Source organism: Canis aureus, chromosome 36, assembly GCF_053574225.1.
Source record: "Canis aureus isolate CA01 chromosome 36, VMU_Caureus_v.1.0, whole genome shotgun sequence".
Taxonomy (NCBI): Eukaryota; Metazoa; Chordata; class Mammalia; order Carnivora; family Canidae; genus Canis; species Canis aureus.
Genome location: NC_135646.1, coordinates 16,572,382 through 16,593,146, shown reverse-complemented (window position 1 = coordinate 16,593,146; position 20,765 = coordinate 16,572,382). Strand labels below are relative to the sequence as shown.

At 48.6% G+C, this 20,765-nt stretch overlaps 1 protein-coding gene and 1 long non-coding RNA gene across 9 annotated transcripts in view; one reads left to right on the top strand and one right to left on the bottom strand.

Moving 5' to 3' along the window:
- The window catches only part of NRP2 (neuropilin 2), a 115,174-nt gene that overhangs the window by 79,600 nt on the left and 14,809 nt on the right, over positions 1-20,765 (top strand). For 3 of the 6 annotated variants that reach the window (XM_077885051.1, XM_077885054.1, XM_077885053.1), the window contains exons 13-15: positions 2,125-2,387; positions 3,953-4,049; positions 5,246-5,281. In XM_077885051.1, the coding sequence (XP_077741177.1) occupies positions 2,125-2,387; positions 3,953-4,049; positions 5,246-5,281 (396 nt within the window). Of the gene's footprint in view, positions 1-2,124; positions 2,388-3,952; positions 4,050-5,245; positions 5,282-14,134; positions 17,836-20,765 lie in introns of those variants that run through there. The other 3 variants (XM_077885057.1, XM_077885055.1, XM_077885052.1) reach the window with 3 other exon arrangements.
- On the bottom strand, positions 3,367-13,983 carry LOC144305912 (uncharacterized). 3 transcript variants are annotated; one of them, XR_013372944.1, is made up of 7 exons: positions 13,591-13,678; positions 11,945-12,209; positions 6,169-6,335; positions 5,616-5,838; positions 5,368-5,496; positions 4,822-4,944; positions 3,371-4,262 (listed from the first exon to the last, which is right to left on the bottom strand). It is a non-coding gene; the product is annotated as an uncharacterized LOC144305912 (long non-coding RNA). The 3 variants fall into 3 exon arrangements; XR_013372943.1 differs by having other exon boundaries at positions 3,367-4,262; positions 4,822-5,496; positions 13,524-13,983; XR_013372942.1 differs by having other exon boundaries at positions 3,368-4,262; positions 4,822-5,496.

Below are 20,765 nucleotides of genomic sequence, written 5' to 3'. Positions count from 1 at the left end.
AGGTAGGACCAGTGGTACAGCTGGTAAATGTCGGAGCTGTTGAGAGAAAAGAGGCATTAGTAGAAATGTGCCAGAGTAGGTAGGAGAAGAACTGGCAAGAGCGCTGGGAGAGGTGGAGTGGGAGGGGAGCAAGGGGCGGCAGGAAGGAGAAGCGGGAGCAGGGGCGGTGGGGGGAGCCCAGTCTGCCTGGAATGGAGTGTGACCGATCGCCCGGCTGTGGGGCACAGCTAAAGTGGAGACCCTACCGCAGGAAGGTGGAAAACCTAATGTCAGGTCCAGCTGTACCACTCGCTGCCCTCTCTGCTTTGGACAAGTCACTTGAACCTTTCTGAGCTCAGTTTCTTCATCCTGTGCAGATAAGATTCAGAAGCTAGAGCTCACGAGCATTCAGGAAGGATTAGATGAAATAATGTATGTGCACGTGCTTTGGAGCCTGCAAAGCATTCTGCAAATACGACTTATAATTATTATCATTACTAGCGGGAGTAATGAGATCTGATAGGAGGAGCGTAGGTGTGGAGGATCTCGGAGTGCCTGGCTGCGGCACCAGGGTCTCCTCCCTTGGCAGGTCACCACCTTTAAAGTGTCTGCTGTGAACAGCTACCTTGTTATCTGGCCTTGAAGAGGTCTCGTGTTGGGGGGGAATTAGACAGACTTTGGCTCTGGATGGTTAAGGAGACAAACTGGAATCCCAACCATGCGCCCTAAACTGGTCTCATTTGACTTCAGGGGAGGGTAGCTCCCGGAGCAGTAACCCTAGAGAATCTAAGTGGAGGCCTTACGGGAGCCAGGAAGGAGAGAGAGAGATGGTGGTGGGGAAGAAGGAAGGAGCTGGTTGGGGGCCAGTGATGGGAGGACTATCACAGGCTCATTCTTGCTAAAGCAATGATATCAGCAGGAGTAGCAACAGCAAACCAGTGGTCCAGAGAGTAACCTGTCGGTTCAGGGCTCTGGAGCCCTTCCTTGCCTGTTCTCCCCTGACAACCACGGGATGTTCACAGTCCCCGGTGAGTAAGAACGCTGGGTGCACATGTCTCAGATTAACATGATCCTGAAGTGTCTGATGTGCTGGCTGTGTGGTGTGAAAGTGCCCCTGCCATCTTGCAGAAGTGCTTAGCATAAGATATTTCAGGGCCAAAAGGAGGCAGTGAGATTGTCTTCTCAAATGCCGCCCTGTTTTCTGTACAAGCGGCCACGAATCTCCTGCGGACGTTGGGTTTGCAGGTACGGGCCCCCATACCCGTGTCTGCAGGGCATGAGTTCCGCAAATGGCAACAAGAACTCAGTCTTGTGCATAGTGTCTGATGGAATTGAAAACTCGTCAGCCAGAAGGCCCATTCTCCCAGCCTTTGGGTGGGTGAGACCTTAATTTCCCATCATGTGTATATTTGCTGTTAAACACGTCGCCTTCGTTCCTGATGATGACGGTTCTCAGCGACGTTTGCCCGGCTTTCTGGAAAAGGCCAGTTCTGGCCTCCGCAGGCCGGACGGGGAAGAGAGTAGGGTGTCAGGCCCGCTGACTCACCCCTACACAGCCACCGTCCCTTCTTCCGCTTGCGGTTGACGCTGGCTTCTGGGTTACAGTCACTCGAGTCCAGGCCCCACCTAGTAGCTAGCACTGGTGGAGACGGACGGTTTTAAAGGTCTCCCGTTTGGACAGTGCCCAGCCAAGATGACAAAGACGTGAAGCACAAACCACCTGGCTGGAATCCTCTCCCGGTCCAGCAGCACCTCATCCCCTTATTATTTAGTTCATTCGGCTGCACTGGCCCTTTGGGTGAGCCAGCGGTGAGTAAGACGTGGGTCTGGCACCCTGGGATCTAGGAGGGGAAGGCCAGCGCAGACACCGCCAGCCAAGCGCAAGGCCAGCCGCACCAGGTGCCAGCTGTAGAAGAGGGACGGAGAGACTGATGCGGAGGAGTAGGCAGGAAGGACCCACCTGAGGTCCAGAAAAGGCAGCTCGTGAGCCAAGGTCTGAAAGAACCTTGAGAAGGAAACCCAGGGCCTGGAGAAGGACAGGAATGAACAAGACCCCCAAACTCGGGGTGCAGGGGAGGGCCGCAGCCGCCAACTGTGGCTCTTCCCCAGGTGTTTACCAGGAACCTCTGGGTGTCTTTCCCACAGACGACAGGAATTTCTTGCGGCTGCAGAGCGATGGCCGGAGGGAGGGCCAGTACGCGCGGCTCATCAGCCCTCCGGTGCACCTGCCGCGAAGCCCCGTGTGCATGGAATTCCAGTACCAAGCGACGGGCGGCCGCGGGCTGGCGCTGCAGGTGGTGCGCGAAGCCAGCCAGGAGAGCAAGCTCCTCTGGGTCATCCGCGAGGACCAGGGCAATGAGTGGAAACACGGGCGGATCATCTTGCCCAGCTACGACATGGAGTATCAGGTAGGGCGGGGCCAGCAGGTGGGTGCAGAGATCCAGGGGAATCTTTGTGATCCGTGTTTCAATATTTCAAAGGGCCGTGCCCATTCATCATTAGGGAACGTGGTTCGGCGCTGCTGTTTTCATTGTGTTTCTCACATTGCCATGGCAACTAAATGACACTCTTATTTGTTATTCAAAATGTGCCTATCTCTACACCCAGACTTGGTTCTTTGTTCCTCCTATTGCCTTTTATATTGCTGAAATCTTCCCAACAAATGTTTCTTCTCTCCATTTTAGTTTAGATTGCTATCAGGTAGGCTGCACAAAGGGACACAGAAGCCCGGGAAATAAACACAAACCAGCCTCCACACGCGAGGGAGGAAGCCTGCTGAGCTCCTCCTCGCCCTCCAAGGAGAGGGGAAAATCCTGCCAGACCTGTCCCGGGAATGGGACCGTGAGCGCAGGAAGGGGAGGGGTGCTGTTTGCACTCGGTGGCCAGCAGACCACAAAGACTCCTAAAGGAGTGGCTTCTCTCCCAACAGCTCCAGGAGTTGAGTTCTATTATCTCTGCCCCACAGAGCGAAAGACTGAGGCACAGATGGGTATGCACAGCTGCGGCTGAGGCTTGGGTAGGAGTAGACACACAGTGGAAGAGGTGACTGAGAACCAGCCAAGGCATTAACCTGCTCCTCCCCAGACGAGAGGCAGCAACAGATGGCTGGTGAGGCAGCCAACTGCTCGCTCAGCTTGCCAGAGGACATGTGCTCGTTTGCAGAGAGAACCTAGGGAGGGAGAGAATGAGGAGTGATTGAAGAGCCCAGAGCAGAGGGGCTTCTGTGCGCAGCCTGCAGTTCGCCCTGGCGGCTGTGAGCTGTCCTGCGTCCTGCCCCACCCCTGCCCGCATTCCCATCTAGAGACCTTAATGCGTTGTATCGCAAGTATCTGCTTGCGTGTTTGTCTCACCCGCCACATGGTGAGATTCTCTGGGCAGAAGGTCTTACTTACTAGATTTTGTAACTGTCCCTGTGCCTGGCACACGTAGTAGGTGTTCAGTAAAGTATTGGGGAAGGAAAAAAATCCTTTCCCTCCTCGTTATAATAATGGAGCCGCAAGACAATGTTATTGTGCCAAAGGCCATCCAGACCCAGTGTACTGTGTTGCTCACCTTACCCCCACCTGTTTTGTCCTCTGAGTTTCCAAAGGCCTGGGTTGGGCATTTGAAAGATTTATGAGAAAGGAACCACAGAAATGGCTTGGGACATTCCAACCCTCCTTTAAACATGTCCCGATTCTGGTCCTTTTAATCAGTACATGTTAGTTACTGGACAACAGTATCCATCACCTTGTTATATATATATATATTTAATTCCTTCAGATATGCATTTGATTTGAACCAACTCTTTTTAAATTAAGATTTCAAGCCCATAGCCATGTGGTCAACAGATGGCTACCAGGTACAGAAACATGCGCACGTGTGCATGCGCACACACACATTTTAAGCTGCAGTTAACAGAAAATTGGAAGTCTTTGCACTGTTCGAACGGAGGAGCTCGGTTTACCATGGCTCTTGTTCTTCTGGCTTCCAGATTGTGTTTGAGGGAGTCATAGGAAAAGGACGTTCAGGAGAAATTGCCATTGATGACATTCGGATAAGCACGGACGTCCCACTGGAGAACTGTATGGGTACGTGAATATCTGTCTCTTCGTAGCTCTTCCAAATAAGACACCAGGGGCAGGGATATACCAGACGATATACAAGCGCGCCCTTTAAAAACCAGTTGCACCCAATGGGTAGAATAGCGACAGTCTGTGAAGGAGATGAGGTATGAATGTCGTCGTGTCTTAGGCTGCATTCAGGATGGGAGGAGTGTAACATGAGGTGAAGTCTTCTATCTCCTGTTCCCATTCAGAAATAGACATGCATTAAGTATATGGAGACTCAGGGTGCCAAGACCCCATCATCAGACTCCAGCTTTTAGCAAAGAAAATGCTAGAGGATGAGAGCAACTGCCAGTCAGAATTACATGCTGCAAAGGTTTGATGTTTTTAATGGAAGCCTTCACTGGGAAGCGAAAATAGTACATATGTTATATCAGACTGATAACACAATTACCCAAGTTGTTCTTTTACATGAATGAATTGAAGGGCAAACTATGGCAGGGGAAGTAAGACTTTAGAGTTTGCTTTGAGGCTAATTCCTTCAGTGCCCAAGATCCCAGAGTTGTAAGATTAAACGTTGCATGCCAGGTGACCAGATGGGAAGGACACCATGACTGTCCCTTTGGACAGAAGTGCTGAGCAGACGCACTGAGAAGATGCACACATTTTACCCAGGTCACCCCAAGGGTATCCTGACCATCTCCCAGGAGAGCCATGCACATTTCCAAAAGCAAGAGGGAATCCTGAGAAGGAACAGGACCTGCTTTTACTCGGCAGAGCGACTGTCATCACTCACCGAGTGCTTTTCTTGGCCCATGCGTCCCGGATGTGTGTGCCTGATGATGTCAGAAGCACCTGGGACCACCCCAGTCCCTTCAGGCAGCTCTCAGGCCCTGGGCATCCAAACGTAATCCAGCCTCTGAGAAAGTCATCAGTGGTAGCTGACTGATTACAATGCTTCAGGGACGCATCGCTCCATAAAGGACTTTGGTTCCAAAGCGACTTTGGGAATCTCTCCCCATCCACCCGGCCCTTGTCATGATGATGTATTAGACACAGTCTACAGCATGAGGAGGACATGGGGACACTTCCCATGGGGTATTACCAAAAAAAAAAAAAAAGGCAACTTATTGGAAGTCCTCTTCATCACACCCTATACCTGCCCCACTATTTCCTCCTCTTATCTAACTCAGTATTTTTTTCTTTTTTTTTTCTTCCAGAACCCATCTCTGCTTTTGCAGGTGAGAATTTTAAAGGTAAAAAAAAAAAAATTTTTTTTTTTGCATGTCTTTTTCTACCACCCGTGTGATGTGAATTTGGTGTGGGGAAGAAACCTCCAAACCTGACAAATCCCTCGAGAGAAAACAGACGCCACACCTTCCCGCCACTAGATGGCACCAGCAACACCTGTAGATTCCAGGAAGGAGGATTGAGATCTTCACTGTGTCTTGTTTAATTAAAGTTTAGAAACCTATAATAGAGACAAATAGGTTACAGATAAACCTTTCAGCCTTGCATTGTCCAACGGGGAGCAATGAGGCTGAAAATGGCCTGAGTGGTGAGAAAGGAGAGGCTGTGGAGGAGACTGACCAACAAAAATCAGTAGTAGAATTCCAAGTGAAATGGGGTGGCAATGATTTATTTTCGGCTGAAGATGGTTTCTTTCCAGCCGCAGGGCTCCAAGGCAGCGGTCTCAATGAACCTTCAGGGAGGTACAGCGGCAGGTGGTCTTGTGAGGTCGAAAGTTAGGGAAAAGGCACAAAAGGACTGATGATCCCGAGGAGGAAAAGTTGCGGAATTCTGGAGCTGGTGTCTGGTAAAGGGAACAGGGAGGCGCATTTGCTGAGTTAGAGCATTTGAATACGGGACTGAAGACCAGAACAGGACATTTATTTCGCTAATAAAGAGCAGAGCAGAGAGGAGGGAAGGTGGGCTGCTGGCCTCGGCGCCGAGCGTGGGTGGTGGTGAGGCCTGTGCTGCGCGCAGGGTGCAGCGGGCCTCTCCTGCCCTCCTTGCGCTCCGGGGACTTGTCACCGGTGAACTTGCCACCCAGTTTTCCAGTGCCCCGTGCTGAGAAGCCACCCTCAGGGCTCCCGCCCTGCTGGCCTAGGTGATGGAGCACAGTCCCGCCACTGCACCTCACCTGCCGGCTGGGGTTTTCCATATGAACAGTTGCGAGGCCTGGTGCGCCCTACTTGTGCTGGCGGGCCTTCACCCCGGGTGACAGCATTCCAGAGATAAGGGAAGTCACTTTTATATCTGAAGTCTAGACTCGTTATCCTCGCTCTCGTGAATCTGTCCAGCTCCCGGCTAGAAAGAGATGAATTCCCGGTTTGCCACCTAGATGCGCTTTTGACTCCAAATCATCCGGCCTGATTTTCCACCCGTCACCCTCTAAGACCATAGCAGGGAGATGAAAGTGGCAGAAAGAGAGAATGGCAGACCAGCATAGAGTACAGTTTCTTCCCCTCTCACCCTTCCTGGCCTCCCGAACGCCATCCCCGCTCCCCACTGCACATTTTCCAGTATGAAGCGTATTCGTGCGCATGTGTTGGTGCTCTTCGGGTGTGAGATTTATGTTAATGCGGATCCAAGTATGGGGAGGGAAGCTGAGATCCCAACTGAGTCGCTTGGATCACAGTTGAATTCAACTTCTTGGAATTCCAGGACCCAAGGTAATGTCTCTGGTGGGCAAGTCAAATCTGCTGATTAAGACTCAAAGCCCCCCGGGAAGGCCGGCCAAAGGCTTACACAACAGCGGCCACAGACACAGTTGTGTGTGAGCACGCGTGTCTGAGTCCATGACTGACAAGCACAGGGGCCAAGTGCTTTGCTTCTGTAAGAGAACAAACAAACCAGGGCACATGCGCTCTCCTTGATGCTGTGTCTGCCGTGAGGCTTCACAGTCCAGTCATGTTCTCTTGTAAAAAAACACATAAATAAAATATCATCAGAGCCGCAGTGCTCATTTAGCCAAAACAAACACAGGGCTTAGTGACTTGAAGGTAAGCATCTCCCGCGCGCTCCCGATGGGCTGATCGGGGGGTGAAGCAGAAGCAGCGCACGGCTGGCCCGGCTGGGCCCCGGCTGTTGTCTCTGCAGATGAGGAGCAGTTTGGAAGAAGGAGACCAAGTCTTGAGGGGCAGAGACTTGGCCAAGGAACATAGAGGCCAGGGCAGGATTGGAATTGAAAAATGGACCATTTCGATCACATTGGCAAGTTTTACGTGGAACTCGGGGAGTCGGTAGGCAGATGACCTCAGGGCCCGTCTTCTCTTGGCCGGAGGCCCCTGTGACCTCAGCGTGTGACTCTGTGTTTTGACTCAAGCAAAGCCTTCCGCTGGGGAGAGGAAAGACGATGACCATTCGCTCTGTCGCCCCTAGGGCCTGGCATAGGGTTCCTCTCCTGGTCGGGGCAGCCGCAGCCTTGGTGGGGGGTGGGGGGTCCTGGGGTGAAATCAGCCTTTTCACTCCCAAAGGGAAACAAAGAGACATCAGGTTTGGGCAGGCAGGATGTGGAAAGTCGATGGTGTAACACTAATGACAATAGGCGGTTACATTGTTAGTACTTTTTTTTTTTTTTTTTTTTGAATACAGGTTGTTTTTCTTTTCTATTATAAATTAACCATGAGACAAAAGCAATCTCATTCTTTAGGAGAGATCAGTGTGTACTAGGTAAATCTTTAAGGAAATGCAATAAAAGTGGCCTCTGGGCTGGGTCTTATGAGGTATCCTTGATCTTTTATATTTGAAAGTGTCTTTTCATTCTCTGCCTCTTACGCATTTCTTGCCATGAAACATTTCCTTTTGATTCCAATCACCTTGTGTTTTCTGCTTAGCGTGTATACTTTGATTGTAAACCAGGGGGTGAGTCCCTAATGAAGAGAAACAAGCCATAGAGAAAAAGAGAATGTGCAGAGAAAGAGAGAGAATGAATAAGCTGCATTGTCATGTGATTTGTAAGAAGATGCTTGTTGTTGTTGTTATGAGTCACATTTTAAACAATGTGGCCTGGGTGTGCATTTTTTTCTTCCATTCTTTTTTTTTTTTTTAGCAGCCGCTATAAACATAGTGCCAGTCATGTATCTTTTTCTAGAATTTGAGCTTTAACAAATGAAAAAGTATATAAAGGAAAAGAAAAAGAACCAAAAAGTGGTATAATTAAGATGATGGATTATTTCCTCTTAACCAATACTGTCTTTTTTCAATAAAAGAAAAAAGAAAAAGAAAGAAGCCAGTAAAAATATGGAAAGCCCATGATCAGAGCTCTGTAGTTGTTGTCCAGGTGGTTATTTTTAGCAGCTCACAGTAGAAGCAAGAGGTTTTGTTCACATTAGGGGCTGGGGACTTTAAACGATGCAGGAGCAGAGAGACTGGGTCTGGTTCCCTCCCCATTAGAGACCCATGGAAATTGCTAGCACTGGTGCACTCAGGGAGGGTGGTTGTTACGGTAAAGGGTTCAGAGCCGCTGTGTCTACCACTGATGGATGCTAGAAGGAACATCAGCGTCTCTCGCAATGGCTGTGAGCTTGGGTGCTAAGCGTCGGACCAGTTCTGAGAGCCAGAGGCCCATCTCTGGGTTTCACTCTCCACAGTCCTGTTCCGTTTTCATCCAGGTAAAAAGGAGAAACTGAACATCTCAGTCAGTCTCCTGGGCATAGAGAGGAGCAGTCTTACGAGAGACCCACTCTGGGGAAGCGACAGAGCTGGCCGGGGTTTGCCTCGGGTTTTAAGTTCTGTTTATTGGGTGCCAACTGGTCCATCTCTGCCAATTCCCATTGCCACCTCCCCTCTTTGATCCCCACCCTCATTCCCCACGGGCTGCCTCCCAGAGCTGTTCCAGTGCAGTGCCCCTCCATCCCAGGGGGACCTGGGGTTGACCTCGAGTTCCTTCTCTGCTGGGCTTCCCCACTCCTCCTTCCCAGGAGCACTTCCAAGAGGGGGTGCAGGATGAAAGGCAGAGAAGTATTCCTAAACTCTGCCAGAGTTCCAGATAGGCAGCTGTGGTGTGTGGCTCCTTCTCCTTCTCCACAGCCCCCCTCCCCTTCCGTCTCCAGCTGCCAGATTGAGGCTAGGTGTTGCTGAGCAAGGAAGCATGGAGATCAGATGTGTGTAAACCGTGGAACTGCTTGGCTGCCATTGCTTGCCTAAGGGGACACTGAGGCATTCTTTGTGAGGTTTGCTTGTGCAAGCTGCCTCTCCTGTCACAGAGGGGCCTGACGCGCCCCCTCCCTGCAAGCTTGCCATTCATCTAAACAGCTGCCAGCATCAGTTTTCTCTAAGGGGAGAAGAAAAATTTTTTCACCGACTTTTCCTCTGTCCAAGAGGAGAGGGCTGCTGAAGAGCAGTGTCCGAAACTCCAGCCGGCCCCAGATCCAAATTTAGAGGCATCTGGGATAGATGTGGGACACCAGTGCCGGGTCTGCAGGCCTCGGGGGACCCTTCCAGGGAGCCTCCGTGCACTGCCTGTAAGGCAAAGCCAAGAGTCATTTCTCAGGGAGATCTTGTACTTGTACATTCCTCTTCCAAACAGATCTGTAGGCGTGACCACATTCTTCTACTATCTTCTGTAAACTCTTCTAGAGGAGGCAACCCTTTTTTTGTTGTTGTTCGTTTAATCTCACAAATTAAACAAGCCTTTTATCTGAAATGCTCCTTCAGCAGCACCTCATTTTCAACCTGTACAGAGAAGACTCTGAGATAGGCCAGGCCTCTACAGTTATTTGCAGTGAGCCTTTTTTTTTTCCTCTCTTTTTTTTTGGTGTCCTTCAAAACATTTCTTTTGAAGACTAGGGTGACTCCTCCAGGTCCAGGGGACATTTTATAAACTCAGCTGTGGGAGATGCTTTCTCTTTACAGTGGGAACTTGACTGAGACAGTCCTCGGACAGGTTTGGGCAGAAAGGGAGAGGACCACTTCCGTGCCATCCCAGCTTGGTTAGAACAGGGGTCTGCATAATTCTTCTATAGAAGGACAAGAAGGTCAATGCGTTGGGCTTTATGAGACCCTGCAGCACCAAAGTAGCCATAAGCAACAGGTAATAAGGGTCGCTGTGTTCCAGAATGGACATAAAAGAGGCTGTGGGCTAGAGCGGTTAGCTGACCCCTGGGTTCCAGCACCGGCCGCGGATTCCGTGCACGTGCTTCTGGCCCTGACACTGCGTCATCTCCAGGGTTTTACTGCGTACTGCTCTGCCCTCTTCCTCAATTTTCCTCCGGAGAAATTCACTTATCCTCTGAGATTCTCAAGTCTCCCATCTGAGGGTCCCAACGCATAAATAAGGTGATGCAGACCCAAGAAGCAGCACACAGGAAATGACCACTCACCGTAGCTGTTGCACTGGCCACATTTCCCGATGGCTCATTCATTCAATAACCCAGTAGGCCTGGGAGGAGCACTGCCTACTGTGTCGTTTTTTTCCCCTAGTCCCCTCCTGTACATTTACTGTTTGTCACAATTCAGATTCTTTGCTTTCGCATTGCCCCTTTCTCCAGGGGGCTCAGAACTTTTACAGATGGAAGCCTGCTCAACCTTGCAAATACACTTGGAGTTATTGACTATTCAAATATCTGTTTCTCATTATCTCACACAATGAGAAAACTTTGTGGAGAATTAGAGGATGGTAATTAATGAAGAAAATAGTTCAAGAGTTGAAAGCATGGTCCAATGGAGGGGAAAAAAAAAAGGGATGTGAGTAAGTGATAAAAGTTAATACAGTCAAAAGGAACGTTCGGGTCAGCACACTGCCAGCTCTGGACAAGGCTTAAGGCTTACCCACGCTCTTTCTCCCATGTTGGGGAGGCTCCTTTGTTGCAAAGCAATGGCCCAGTCACCCCATATGGGGACAAGCGAGGCCAAAAAAGAGCCACTCACCAACCTGGGCACCTGGGGCTGGCGACATCTGTCTGAAGGTGGCACCTTTTTTGCAACTTCACCTAGAGGCGCAGTAGGAGTCAGCCAAATCACTAGCACTTTCCAAGGATAACTGTTACATGAAGTACCAGTGGGTCATTAATGTTTTCGAGGGAATCTGGATGTTGTTTCCAATACGTTCCCCCATACTTACATCCATCCATCTGTCTGACATTTGTTGGATTGCTGCTATTGTCTGGGATGGTGCTTTGGAAGGGCGTTTAACCACTACCGATCTGTCAACTTTCCTTCCTCCATCTAGCAAAGCAGGGCCTTAGTATACAGCCCTTGAAGGCTACTGCAAAGCCAGGTTCCAAACCAGTAATCCACCTGCCTGTGAGAGTTGAGTCTCTTTAGCCCTGAAGAGTGTTCTGAGAAACTCTGGCCCCAACTCTGGGTCACCCAAAATTGCCTGTGGGGCATGAGGGGAGAACTGTTAAATGGATCCTCTCTTTTCTAACTCCCTTAACATTGAAAACACAAACTCAACATAGCATGTTTTCTCATTTCTCAAAACAAATGTCCAAGGAGAAGGTCTAAGGAGCTAATGCGCAGTCCATCACCATCCATAACATGGCTTTTGTCCCAAAAATCTTCTTCGTGTTGATAATGCAGGGGGAGGAGAGCGTTGGTAGGAAAGGGGAGGCGGGTCTTACACCTCACGTGGAGTGTGTCTTCCAGAGCAGAGCAGAACTCTGAGACCAGAGGTCTAGCTCGGACTCTGAATGTGTAATCCACGTATTGTGGTTTCCCATTCCTCCAGGGGGCCTCCTAGATCCTCCCCATTGTGCCCCAATATTGTCTCTATCACATGAAACACTTTAGGAATAGCATTAAGGCCCAGCCCTGGCACTCTGAGCCTTGGTGAGGAGGGTGGGGTGTATTTTATGTCAAAAACCAACATTTTGACTGAAGGAAAGCAAGCCTTTGAACCTGAGACTGTACGGTTTGGAGGGAACGTGGGCAGTTGTGACTGTTTTCTGCTTGGCAAAAATGTGTGCTCCTACCTTTGTGGTCTGCTCGGGTGCTTCAGGTGGGAGGGTTAACCCTGTGGACGTATCACTTTCCTTTCTTCTCATTAGAGCAGGGCTCTCACTGTGGCACCAAGTCGAAATGAGAGGCAAACCCAAGGATGCCCTTTGGGGAGAGGTGGTTGGCACTGGGGAACTTCGGCCCATCCCCGCGCACTTTGTTGTTTCTCGTGCATTCTTCTGAGCCCACATGAAAATCCAACAGCAGGATGGTTGCCAGGCAGCAGATACTCTTGGTGACCTGAATAATGAGTTGACACCAGTTCACTGTGGCTCACAAGCTGGCCATTTCAAGGAGCCGTTTTCGGCGCCTTGCTTTCTCTTTCTGTTTCTATGCATAATTTTCAATATGGTCACAAAGATTGACAGAGTGAGGGGGGAGAGGAAGGGGGAGGAGGAGGGAGAGAAAGAGGGAGATAAAGAGCTTTCTCAGCTACAGTAATGAAATTATTAAAAGATAGAAATGATTTGGAAATAAAGAAAAATAGAGTAGGTGGTAATGAAGAAGACAAGGTAGAAAGGAGATAGCGGGGCTGTAGATGTGGCTGCCAGTGTGTCCGCGGTGTGACACATCCTTGTCAAAGCTCTTCCAAGGCCGCGGCACCCCTGAGGGCCAAGAGGCACCTACAGACCCCGCACGTTAGTGGAAAGGGATCCCTCAAACTGGGGGAGCCAGTGACTGAAGGCTGGGAGGGTGGGCAGGCTCTAAAAGATATTCCAAGAAAAAATGCTACCATTTTTCTACCACTTCTGAGAAGACACCAGAAGGTCTGATCCACCCCTCAGCTATTCCCTGGTGTTCAGGCTGAGGGGTTGGCCAACACTGACCCACAAGTAGAGGAGTCTTCACCTCAGGAAGTCTTTTAGTCACTGCTCCAGGTCTCCTGGGGGAGGCATGAAAATATAAACGCCCCCTGGCTGCATCTTGAGCAGCGATGCACCCACAGGGTGGGACCAGTGATGGGTGAAGAAGGCAGCGGCCCCTCCCAGCCGTGGCCCCCCCTGAGGAGATCCCAGGGATAGAGAGGAGGCATCTTTCTGGCCACCACCAGTTGATGTAAGCAGCTAGGGATGTAAGCTTTCACAGGTTAAGCATACATCATTTTTCAGAAGTAAAGATCATGTCTGGTTTTGGCAAGCTCCAAAGCTCCTAGTCCCATTCTGGGCCAGATTCTCATCTGATGTAAATCTTTGGGAGAATCAAGTCGTAGCACTGTTTTGCATCAAGTGGGACTCTAGCCAGTCTTTCCCCAGAGTTACCCTGGGCTTAAATCTGCTACATCATCTCCATGGCAACCAGAGGCCGGCCAGTGAATGTGGTTTGCCTTCGAAATCCTCTGCTAGCTTCTCTTCCCTCCTCTGTCTTTTCCGTGATTAAGAATGATCTCCCTCCCTTGGCTCTCGCTTACTCTCTCTCTTACATCCCCACTATCATTTGTGCCCACATTTTTTTTGTTGTTGTTGCAACGTCTTTCCAATCAGGTTCTGAAGACCCTCTGTCCAATTAAAAAAAAAATGAAGATGCGTTAGTCATGGCTTGACAGTGATAACTGACCTGTTTAGACAAGGCCAGGCTGATGTCTATGGGCACGGGGGCCTTGGCAAGCCAAAGTGGAACTCACCTTCGCGTCTAGCCAGCCTCATGAACACATTGTTTAAGAGAATGCTGGCCAGCCCGACCAAGGATTCCCGCCCATTCGGAGAATCAGCCTCGCGGAACCCCGGAACTCACTTCAGCATCACTTCCTTGTGTGCATTCGTGTGCGCGTGTGTGTGTGTGTGCGCGTGTGTGGACGGTGACGCTTCTGGCTGTTTGAGAGTGACTGTGTTTTTAGCAGACGTAGAGAGCCTCGAAACCCTGCAGCTCTTGGCCCAACCCCATACTCACCTGCCCACTTGCTGCGTCACCGCGCGTCCACTTAACCTCTCAGCATCTGTGAAATGGGTCCGACGGCCCCCATCCCATGAGGTTGTGAGTAGGAAATAACAGTCCTTTAAAAGTGCTTGGCACGAGGAGATGACCCGGTACCATCTTACCCCCCTGTCCCCTGCCCCCTCCACTCCAAAGCATGTATGTGTTTCTTTTTTTTTTTTTTTTTTTAATTAATTTTGGGATCCGTCCGCATGCTCTGAGCCTAGCAACACTCTTCTGTGTCTCTCCACCAGGGGGCACCCTGCCACCAGGGACCGAGCCCACAGTGGACACGGTGCCCGTGCAGCCCATCCCAGCCTACTGGTATTACGTAATGGCCGCCGGGGGCGCCGTGCTGGTGCTGGTCTCCGTCGCGCTGGCCCTGGTGCTCCACTACCACCGGTTCCGCTATGCGGCCAAGAAGACCGATCACTCCATCACCTACAAAACCTCCCACTACACCAACGGGGCCCCTGTGGCGGTGGAGCCCACCCTAACCATTAAGCTAGAGCAAGACCGCGGCTCGCGCTGCTGAGGGCCGAAGCCAAGGACGGCACCCAAAACAAACGAGAAAGACTGCAAACACGTTGCCTCGATTTTGCACTTTTTTCTCCTCGCCTAGTCTCTGTGTGAACTCTCAGACGCCTCTCTCTCTCCCTCTCTGTGTGTGTGTGTGTGTGTCTCTCCCCCTCGGGGCCCGAACCCTGTGTGCTTTGCTTCATCCTGACCATAGTCCTTGGGTTCGTTCTTTCTTTCTTTTTTTCTTTCTTTCTTTTTCTTTTCTTTTCTTTTCTTTTCTTTTCTTTCTTTTCTTTTCTTTTCTTTTCTTTTCTTTCTTTCCTTCTTTTTCTTTTCTTTTTTTTCCCCTTTCCTTTGTGGATTCCCAACCCACCACCCCTCCACTCTAATGCTGCATCTTGGACTATGAGAAGAGATCCACCCCTCAGCACTTCACAACTGAAGGCTCAGCTGGTTTCCTTGCAGAGACTGGTTCCCCGTTTCTCCCCCGGCCTTACCCCGTGCCTCCCCCCCCCCCCCCCCCCCGGTGGGCAGTCTGCCAGGAGACTGGAGAGGAAACCTGGCTCTGTGTGTTTGTACATAATATACACTTGCGTGTGAATAGCTCTATGTTGTGTGTGGTGGTGGGGTGGGGGGAGTGTGAGAAAGAGAGCCTGGTTCATTGTGGGGGGGAGTGTGTGGGTGTGTTCAGAGAGGACCCCCCCTTTAATTCTTGTGTTATTTCCCCGGGGGGGGGGTCCATTTTACAAGAAAATAATATACTGTACTAGTTTTGTTTACTCGGAGAAGAGATTGAAGCTTTTTGTTGCCTTATCTAGCTCTGGCTGGGTTTCTGTTGGCTACCGTTGTCATCTCCAGGTCCCTAAGAAACTAGAGGCCACGTGAAATGAAATGTGGCCCCTCCCGTCCCTGTCCCGTTCCCAACCCATCTGGCCCAAGAGGAAAGTTCCCCCAACGCACTCAGACGTGACCCCTTGTCACGTCTCCTGGAGTCTTTGAAGCAGCAAGATAGCAGCCATTGGGTGCGTGCAGAACCATCTCGACTTCCAGCCCTGAAGCAAATCTGTCTCATGTTGCCTTATAAAAGAGAAGCTCATAATGAATGTTTAGCTTTGATCAGTGAAGTCCAATCTTGGAGTAAGTCATAGAGAATAACAAATCTGAGACTGGCGTAGCAGAAGCAGTAGCCTGTTTTAAGTTGGGAGCAGGAGGTGAAGGAGAGGAGGGAGGAGAAGGAAGGACTGAGAAGTGGGGTCTTTTACAAGTCTCCTCCCTCGGGGGGGCGGGGTTTATTGTGCCCGACTTGGGATGGAATGGAGTAAGAAGGTTAAAAATCGCATTCTTTGGTATTATATTGATCATTGTATTCGCATTTGTAAAATGTGGGGGAAAGGGGATCGTTTGCTTTCCTTTCGTGGTGTTAACGTGTGCCTGAATCTATAGCCGCTAAAACATAAGACTGTCCACCTGACTTAATTTAAATATTATGAGATTATAAACAAAAAGTAGTCATTTTTTTTTTTTTTTTTTGTAACGTGTCAGTGTGCTACCCCTTAGAGCGTTCGTAGCATCTGGCAAATACACCCTCGTAGGCTGGCCTGGCATTTCCAGATGTTGCGGCATCGGAGAGGATATAATGAAAATAAATCTGTTGCTGCCCATGTGTCTTCTCTAAGCAACGCACGGAGAGGGGTGTTGGAGATAAACTGCCTAATGATACTGTAGAGAGGATAGATTCAATAATGGAGTCGATTTCATTGATAGGAAATGCGTATTTTTAATGAGAGGCTCAGTGAACCATGGCTCAGCCTTGGGGGGTGTTGATTTCTCACCTTCCTGCTAGGAACCCACTGGGGAGGCATAAGATTCTCTCCAAAGATGGTTGCCTGGGCTGAAAGCCTCCAGGTACCTTCTGAGAACAAAATATTATTATTATTTTTTTTTTTTTTTTGGCTGCTTGGGAGAGAGAGACTTTTAGCATTCTTTCAGAATTGTACTCGCAGGTCCCTCCAGCACACACTCACTTTCGCATCTGGTTTGTTTCATCCTTCTGAAAGAAAGGTGCTCTCCCACTCTTATTCTATTTCAAAGAGCTACTCTGTCTCAACCACAGCAGACCTGCCAAGAAGAGAAAAGATGAAAGGCTAGAGCATGAGCCACCTTGAGATTTCAAGTGTCCTACCCCAGCTGAAGATGGAAAAAGCAGCCAGGAGAGGGAGGAGGGCCAAGAGCCCAGCATCCCGTGTGATGAATTCCATGCCAGTCACTAAGGGCTTTTTATCTCAGGTGTCCACATCCAGTTGTGCGCTTGGGGCCAGCCGTTGCCTCAAAAATGATTGACATCCCTGTAGGCGCCCCGTGGAGGCATGGTGTCAGGAAATTACACCTGGAAAATCCAGCCAGTGTAGCAAACTGTCTGAGTTACTATATACCCTTGAGGATTTCCCTTCTTTAAAAGAAGATGACAACAACTTTGTGCATTTGCTGTGTCTTTATCTGATGCCCCATGTGGCATCATCTTTATGTACATGCCATAGTTGAGAATATGAGGCTGCTCAAATCTTTGTGAATCCCACGATGCAGTTCAGCTGGGGATGTCACATTTCTCTCTCTCTCTCTCTCTCTCTAGCCCAGCAACTTTCATAGTATTATCCAGGTACTATGCTCAAAGGGCAACTCTTCCATAAAGTCATGCTTTGCAGCTTTAGAAAGCAAAATTCTGTATTTCATAGAGGGGGGAAGGATCACTCTCTTCTAAGAAAAATAGACTGGACAGGTGAATGCATGCATGCATGTGTTTAGAGTTGCTTCTCAGAAGACAAAGAGGTGATAGCAACTATTAAAATATAAACGACTGAATGAATGAATTGAAGGTCTAGCTGGGACTGGTAACATTTTTGCCTTAGTAGGGGTTTCGTATCAACAGCTCCAGGAGGGAAACCCTTATCTCTGGGGTTAAAAAAAAAAAAATCCCTTCCTTGCTATTATGCTCACAATTGCTATTCCCCTAATTGCTGGTGAAGGCAGAAAAAGGAAAAAAAAAATCATAGCATCGCCATTGACGAAACAGGACACTGAAAATAAAGTGAAGTGAAATTGACTTTTCCCTTATCCCACATTTTTGGGACTAAAGCCAGAATAGGACAGGAAATCCAGTGATATTTCTGACATTGATACCCTATCTTTAAAAAGACCCTGTCTTTAAAATGAAACTAGCAGGCAAGCAAACTCCTAAATAATCGAAAATTACCAAAGAACAACAACAAAACGAGAAAACTTAAAGATTTTTACTTCCTATTCTTATTCCCTCTTCCTATAACTGTGACATCTCTTGCATTGCTCAGTTGCCTGTGTGTCAAAATAACTTGTGGACATTGGAAACTATTTGAAAATGTATTGTGTGGAATGTAATAAAATGATGATATTTTTATACAAACATCTGGGCTTTTTTTTCCCTTTTGCCTATGAGAACAAAGTTGAAATGTAGGCTTTGAACAAACTGATGTTTCCCAAAGTTTGCATATCGCCTTCTGAGCTACAGGGCATTGCTGTGGGAGGTAGGTGGGTTTTCTCCTTGCAACTAAATGCCAGCTTTTTCTTCTTTTATTTTTTATTACTGCTTGTTAGGAGTTTTATCCAATTTGTGCAGCTGAGCCAACTTTTATGATTGGTGTGGGATTTTGCAAAAGTTGCTAAGTGCTAAATTGCTCAGTGTGATTCTACAAAATTTCTCTTGATGGCAAATCCCTGGCGATTGGACTCGACTTTCAAGGGACCCCAGGGGGAATGGGACCAGTGGAACTGAATCATGTACTCGGCCCTATGGAGACAGATAGCTTCCTTTGGAGAAGAAGCGGCGACATCATACCCCTCGCCTACCAAATTATTTCTTCCATGGGGACATTGATCTCTAGTTTATGAGCACTTTCCCAGACAAAATGGGGACTTATGGCATGTTCAAGGCTCCAAAATATTCCAGACTTCATTTTGGAGCAAATAATGAAGATAATTGTATGATGACTATGAACCTGCAACTATCAGGCTGGAACAGTTTGTAAAAGGAACTTTCTGTAAAAACTTTGAGAGGGGCTTGGGGAAACTTACTCGAAAAGCCTGATTGTGTTGACATGTATTTTTGTTTGGTTCTCCTTTTTGGGTAGTTAATGATTCATTATATAAAATATTTCTATCGGTGGAGGATTGGGGGGGAAAATACAGGAAACACCACCTGCCAGCTGTTTAATGCTTCTAAATAGTGGTCAAGAAGTGATGGAAGGATTTTCCGCCACGCCCCCATTTGTTGGGTGTTTTAGGCATTCCATCAACCCGTGAGCCTTTCTGGGGGTTACAAGAACCATCTCTATAGGTCCTAAGGAAGGGGACGTCTCCAGGTACCCTATTTCCACCAGAGTCCTGCCTTTTCCCCTCTAAAGCTAGATCCAGGAGGAAGACCTTTTTACATCCGTAAACGTGTCCAAGTGGTGCTGAAAGGAAGCAGGCTTTTGGTTTTCAGATCTTACAGGAAGCTCTGTTAGTACAGATGGCGCGGTATATATGTCGCTGTCTGCCCTCTGCAGGAGAAGAGAGTAGAATGCCCATGATTAGAGCATTGTTTGTTAGTCTAATGACAAGCCTAATTACCCATTTTGTCTAAATAACCTTTGGCTTTCCTCAAAGCCATTTGTTCCCTTTAGTAAAGGATAAACTGAAAGCATCTCAAATGTATTTATTTCAGGCAAAGACCCAGGCTCAGTCAACATTTTCCTGAGCTGGCCTGGGATCCACATTTGCCAGACCAAATTAAACTGGCCATCACTTATGCTTCGTTAGCATTACCATTTTTGGAACCACCTTTGAGCATTTCATCGTTGCTCTTCCTGCTTTGGTTCTGGTCCCAAGGCATTTTCTAGAAGTATTCTCTCTTCCCCAAAAGGGCAAAAGACTGTTAGGACTCTAATCTTAGGCGTCCAACACAGCACTGTTATCAGTGTGGTATTTCAGAGGGAGCCCAAGCATAAATGTTACAGAAATTGTGTTTCCATGGATCATAAATACCAGATGTCGAGGCCCAGTATGTCTTTTTTGGCTCCTACCTGGCCCTTTATGATGGTTTAAATGTGTGTTCTCGCCGTTGAAGCAAGATACCACCCTCCCAGCCCAGATAACCCAAGCCCGGCCAATCTGCTGTGGCGCTGCGTTCGTTTTCATCACCCCTCTTCCCTGACTTTGCAGTTGTTTTGCACAAACATTGTGGCCTTTCTGTAATCTTTGATGAAAAGAGCTTCGTTTTTAAGTTTTGATTTGTCTGCGTTGTGGGCTACACATCTGAGCCAAACTGCAGATCTGTAGGTACAGCTTGTTTTCTCTCTTTAATTGTGCACATCTCTGGGGCTCTCACAGCTGTAATTTGCCTTTCATCCACTTCAATGATGGCCCAAAGAAAACACAAAACAAATCCAGCCAGAGAAAAAGGAGGGGAGAGGGGAACACCAGCTGATGGTCTTACAATCGGCAGGGAAAAGAATCGCCTTACATAAATAAATTAAAAGCTAGGACTAGTGTAGGATTTAATTAAGCCTGACATAGATCAGTTGCCCTAGAGTATGTCTAGAGGTTAGATACAATCAGGGACCCGCACCCTTAGAAGGCGTCGGGCCACATGCCTCAGCCAGAGTACGCTTGCACCAACTATGCGGTGGAGTTCTGACTGGCCCCAGACCCTGCAGATAGAGGATTTGGAGGACCGCCAAAGAACAAAACCCCCGTTAGCATAGTATGGCACAAGGGACAGTCCAGGTGCTTCCGGGCAACCAGCAGAAACCAATCTTGCCTCCAGCCCAGCGAGCAAAGATCCAGAATCACTCCACCCTCTTCTGGGTAAAGTAATTGTTCTTAGGCTTTGCTGTCCCTGACTTCCAAGAGCCCAAAAAAGCTAAAGACCCGCAGGCATCAGACCAAGAAATAAGAAAGGCTGTTTGAAAAATCAGCCATGGACATTCTGGTGGCAGACTGAGGGGTTGAGTAGGGAAACATCTTGTTTTAGAGGCTTAATGACCTGAGTGGTTACTGACCCTGAAAGAAGTTTTTGGGGAAATTTTAGGATAATAACTGGTTGGGTTTCTCCCCCCCCCAACCCTTTTTTCAAACTTACAAGGTATACACAACTACATCCTGGAAATGGGCAAATAACACAGAGGAAGCAGAAGTCCATTTCATTGCTAACAAGTCCCACTCTCTTCCCCAAAGAGAGTAATCATGAGAAACGGTGTGAGGTATCTGTTTCCAGGCCTTGTTTTATACCATTGCAAACAAGGATGTTTGTGTCCAGTCGTGTGGCTTGTATTGATTGCCGTTCGGTTTTGTTCT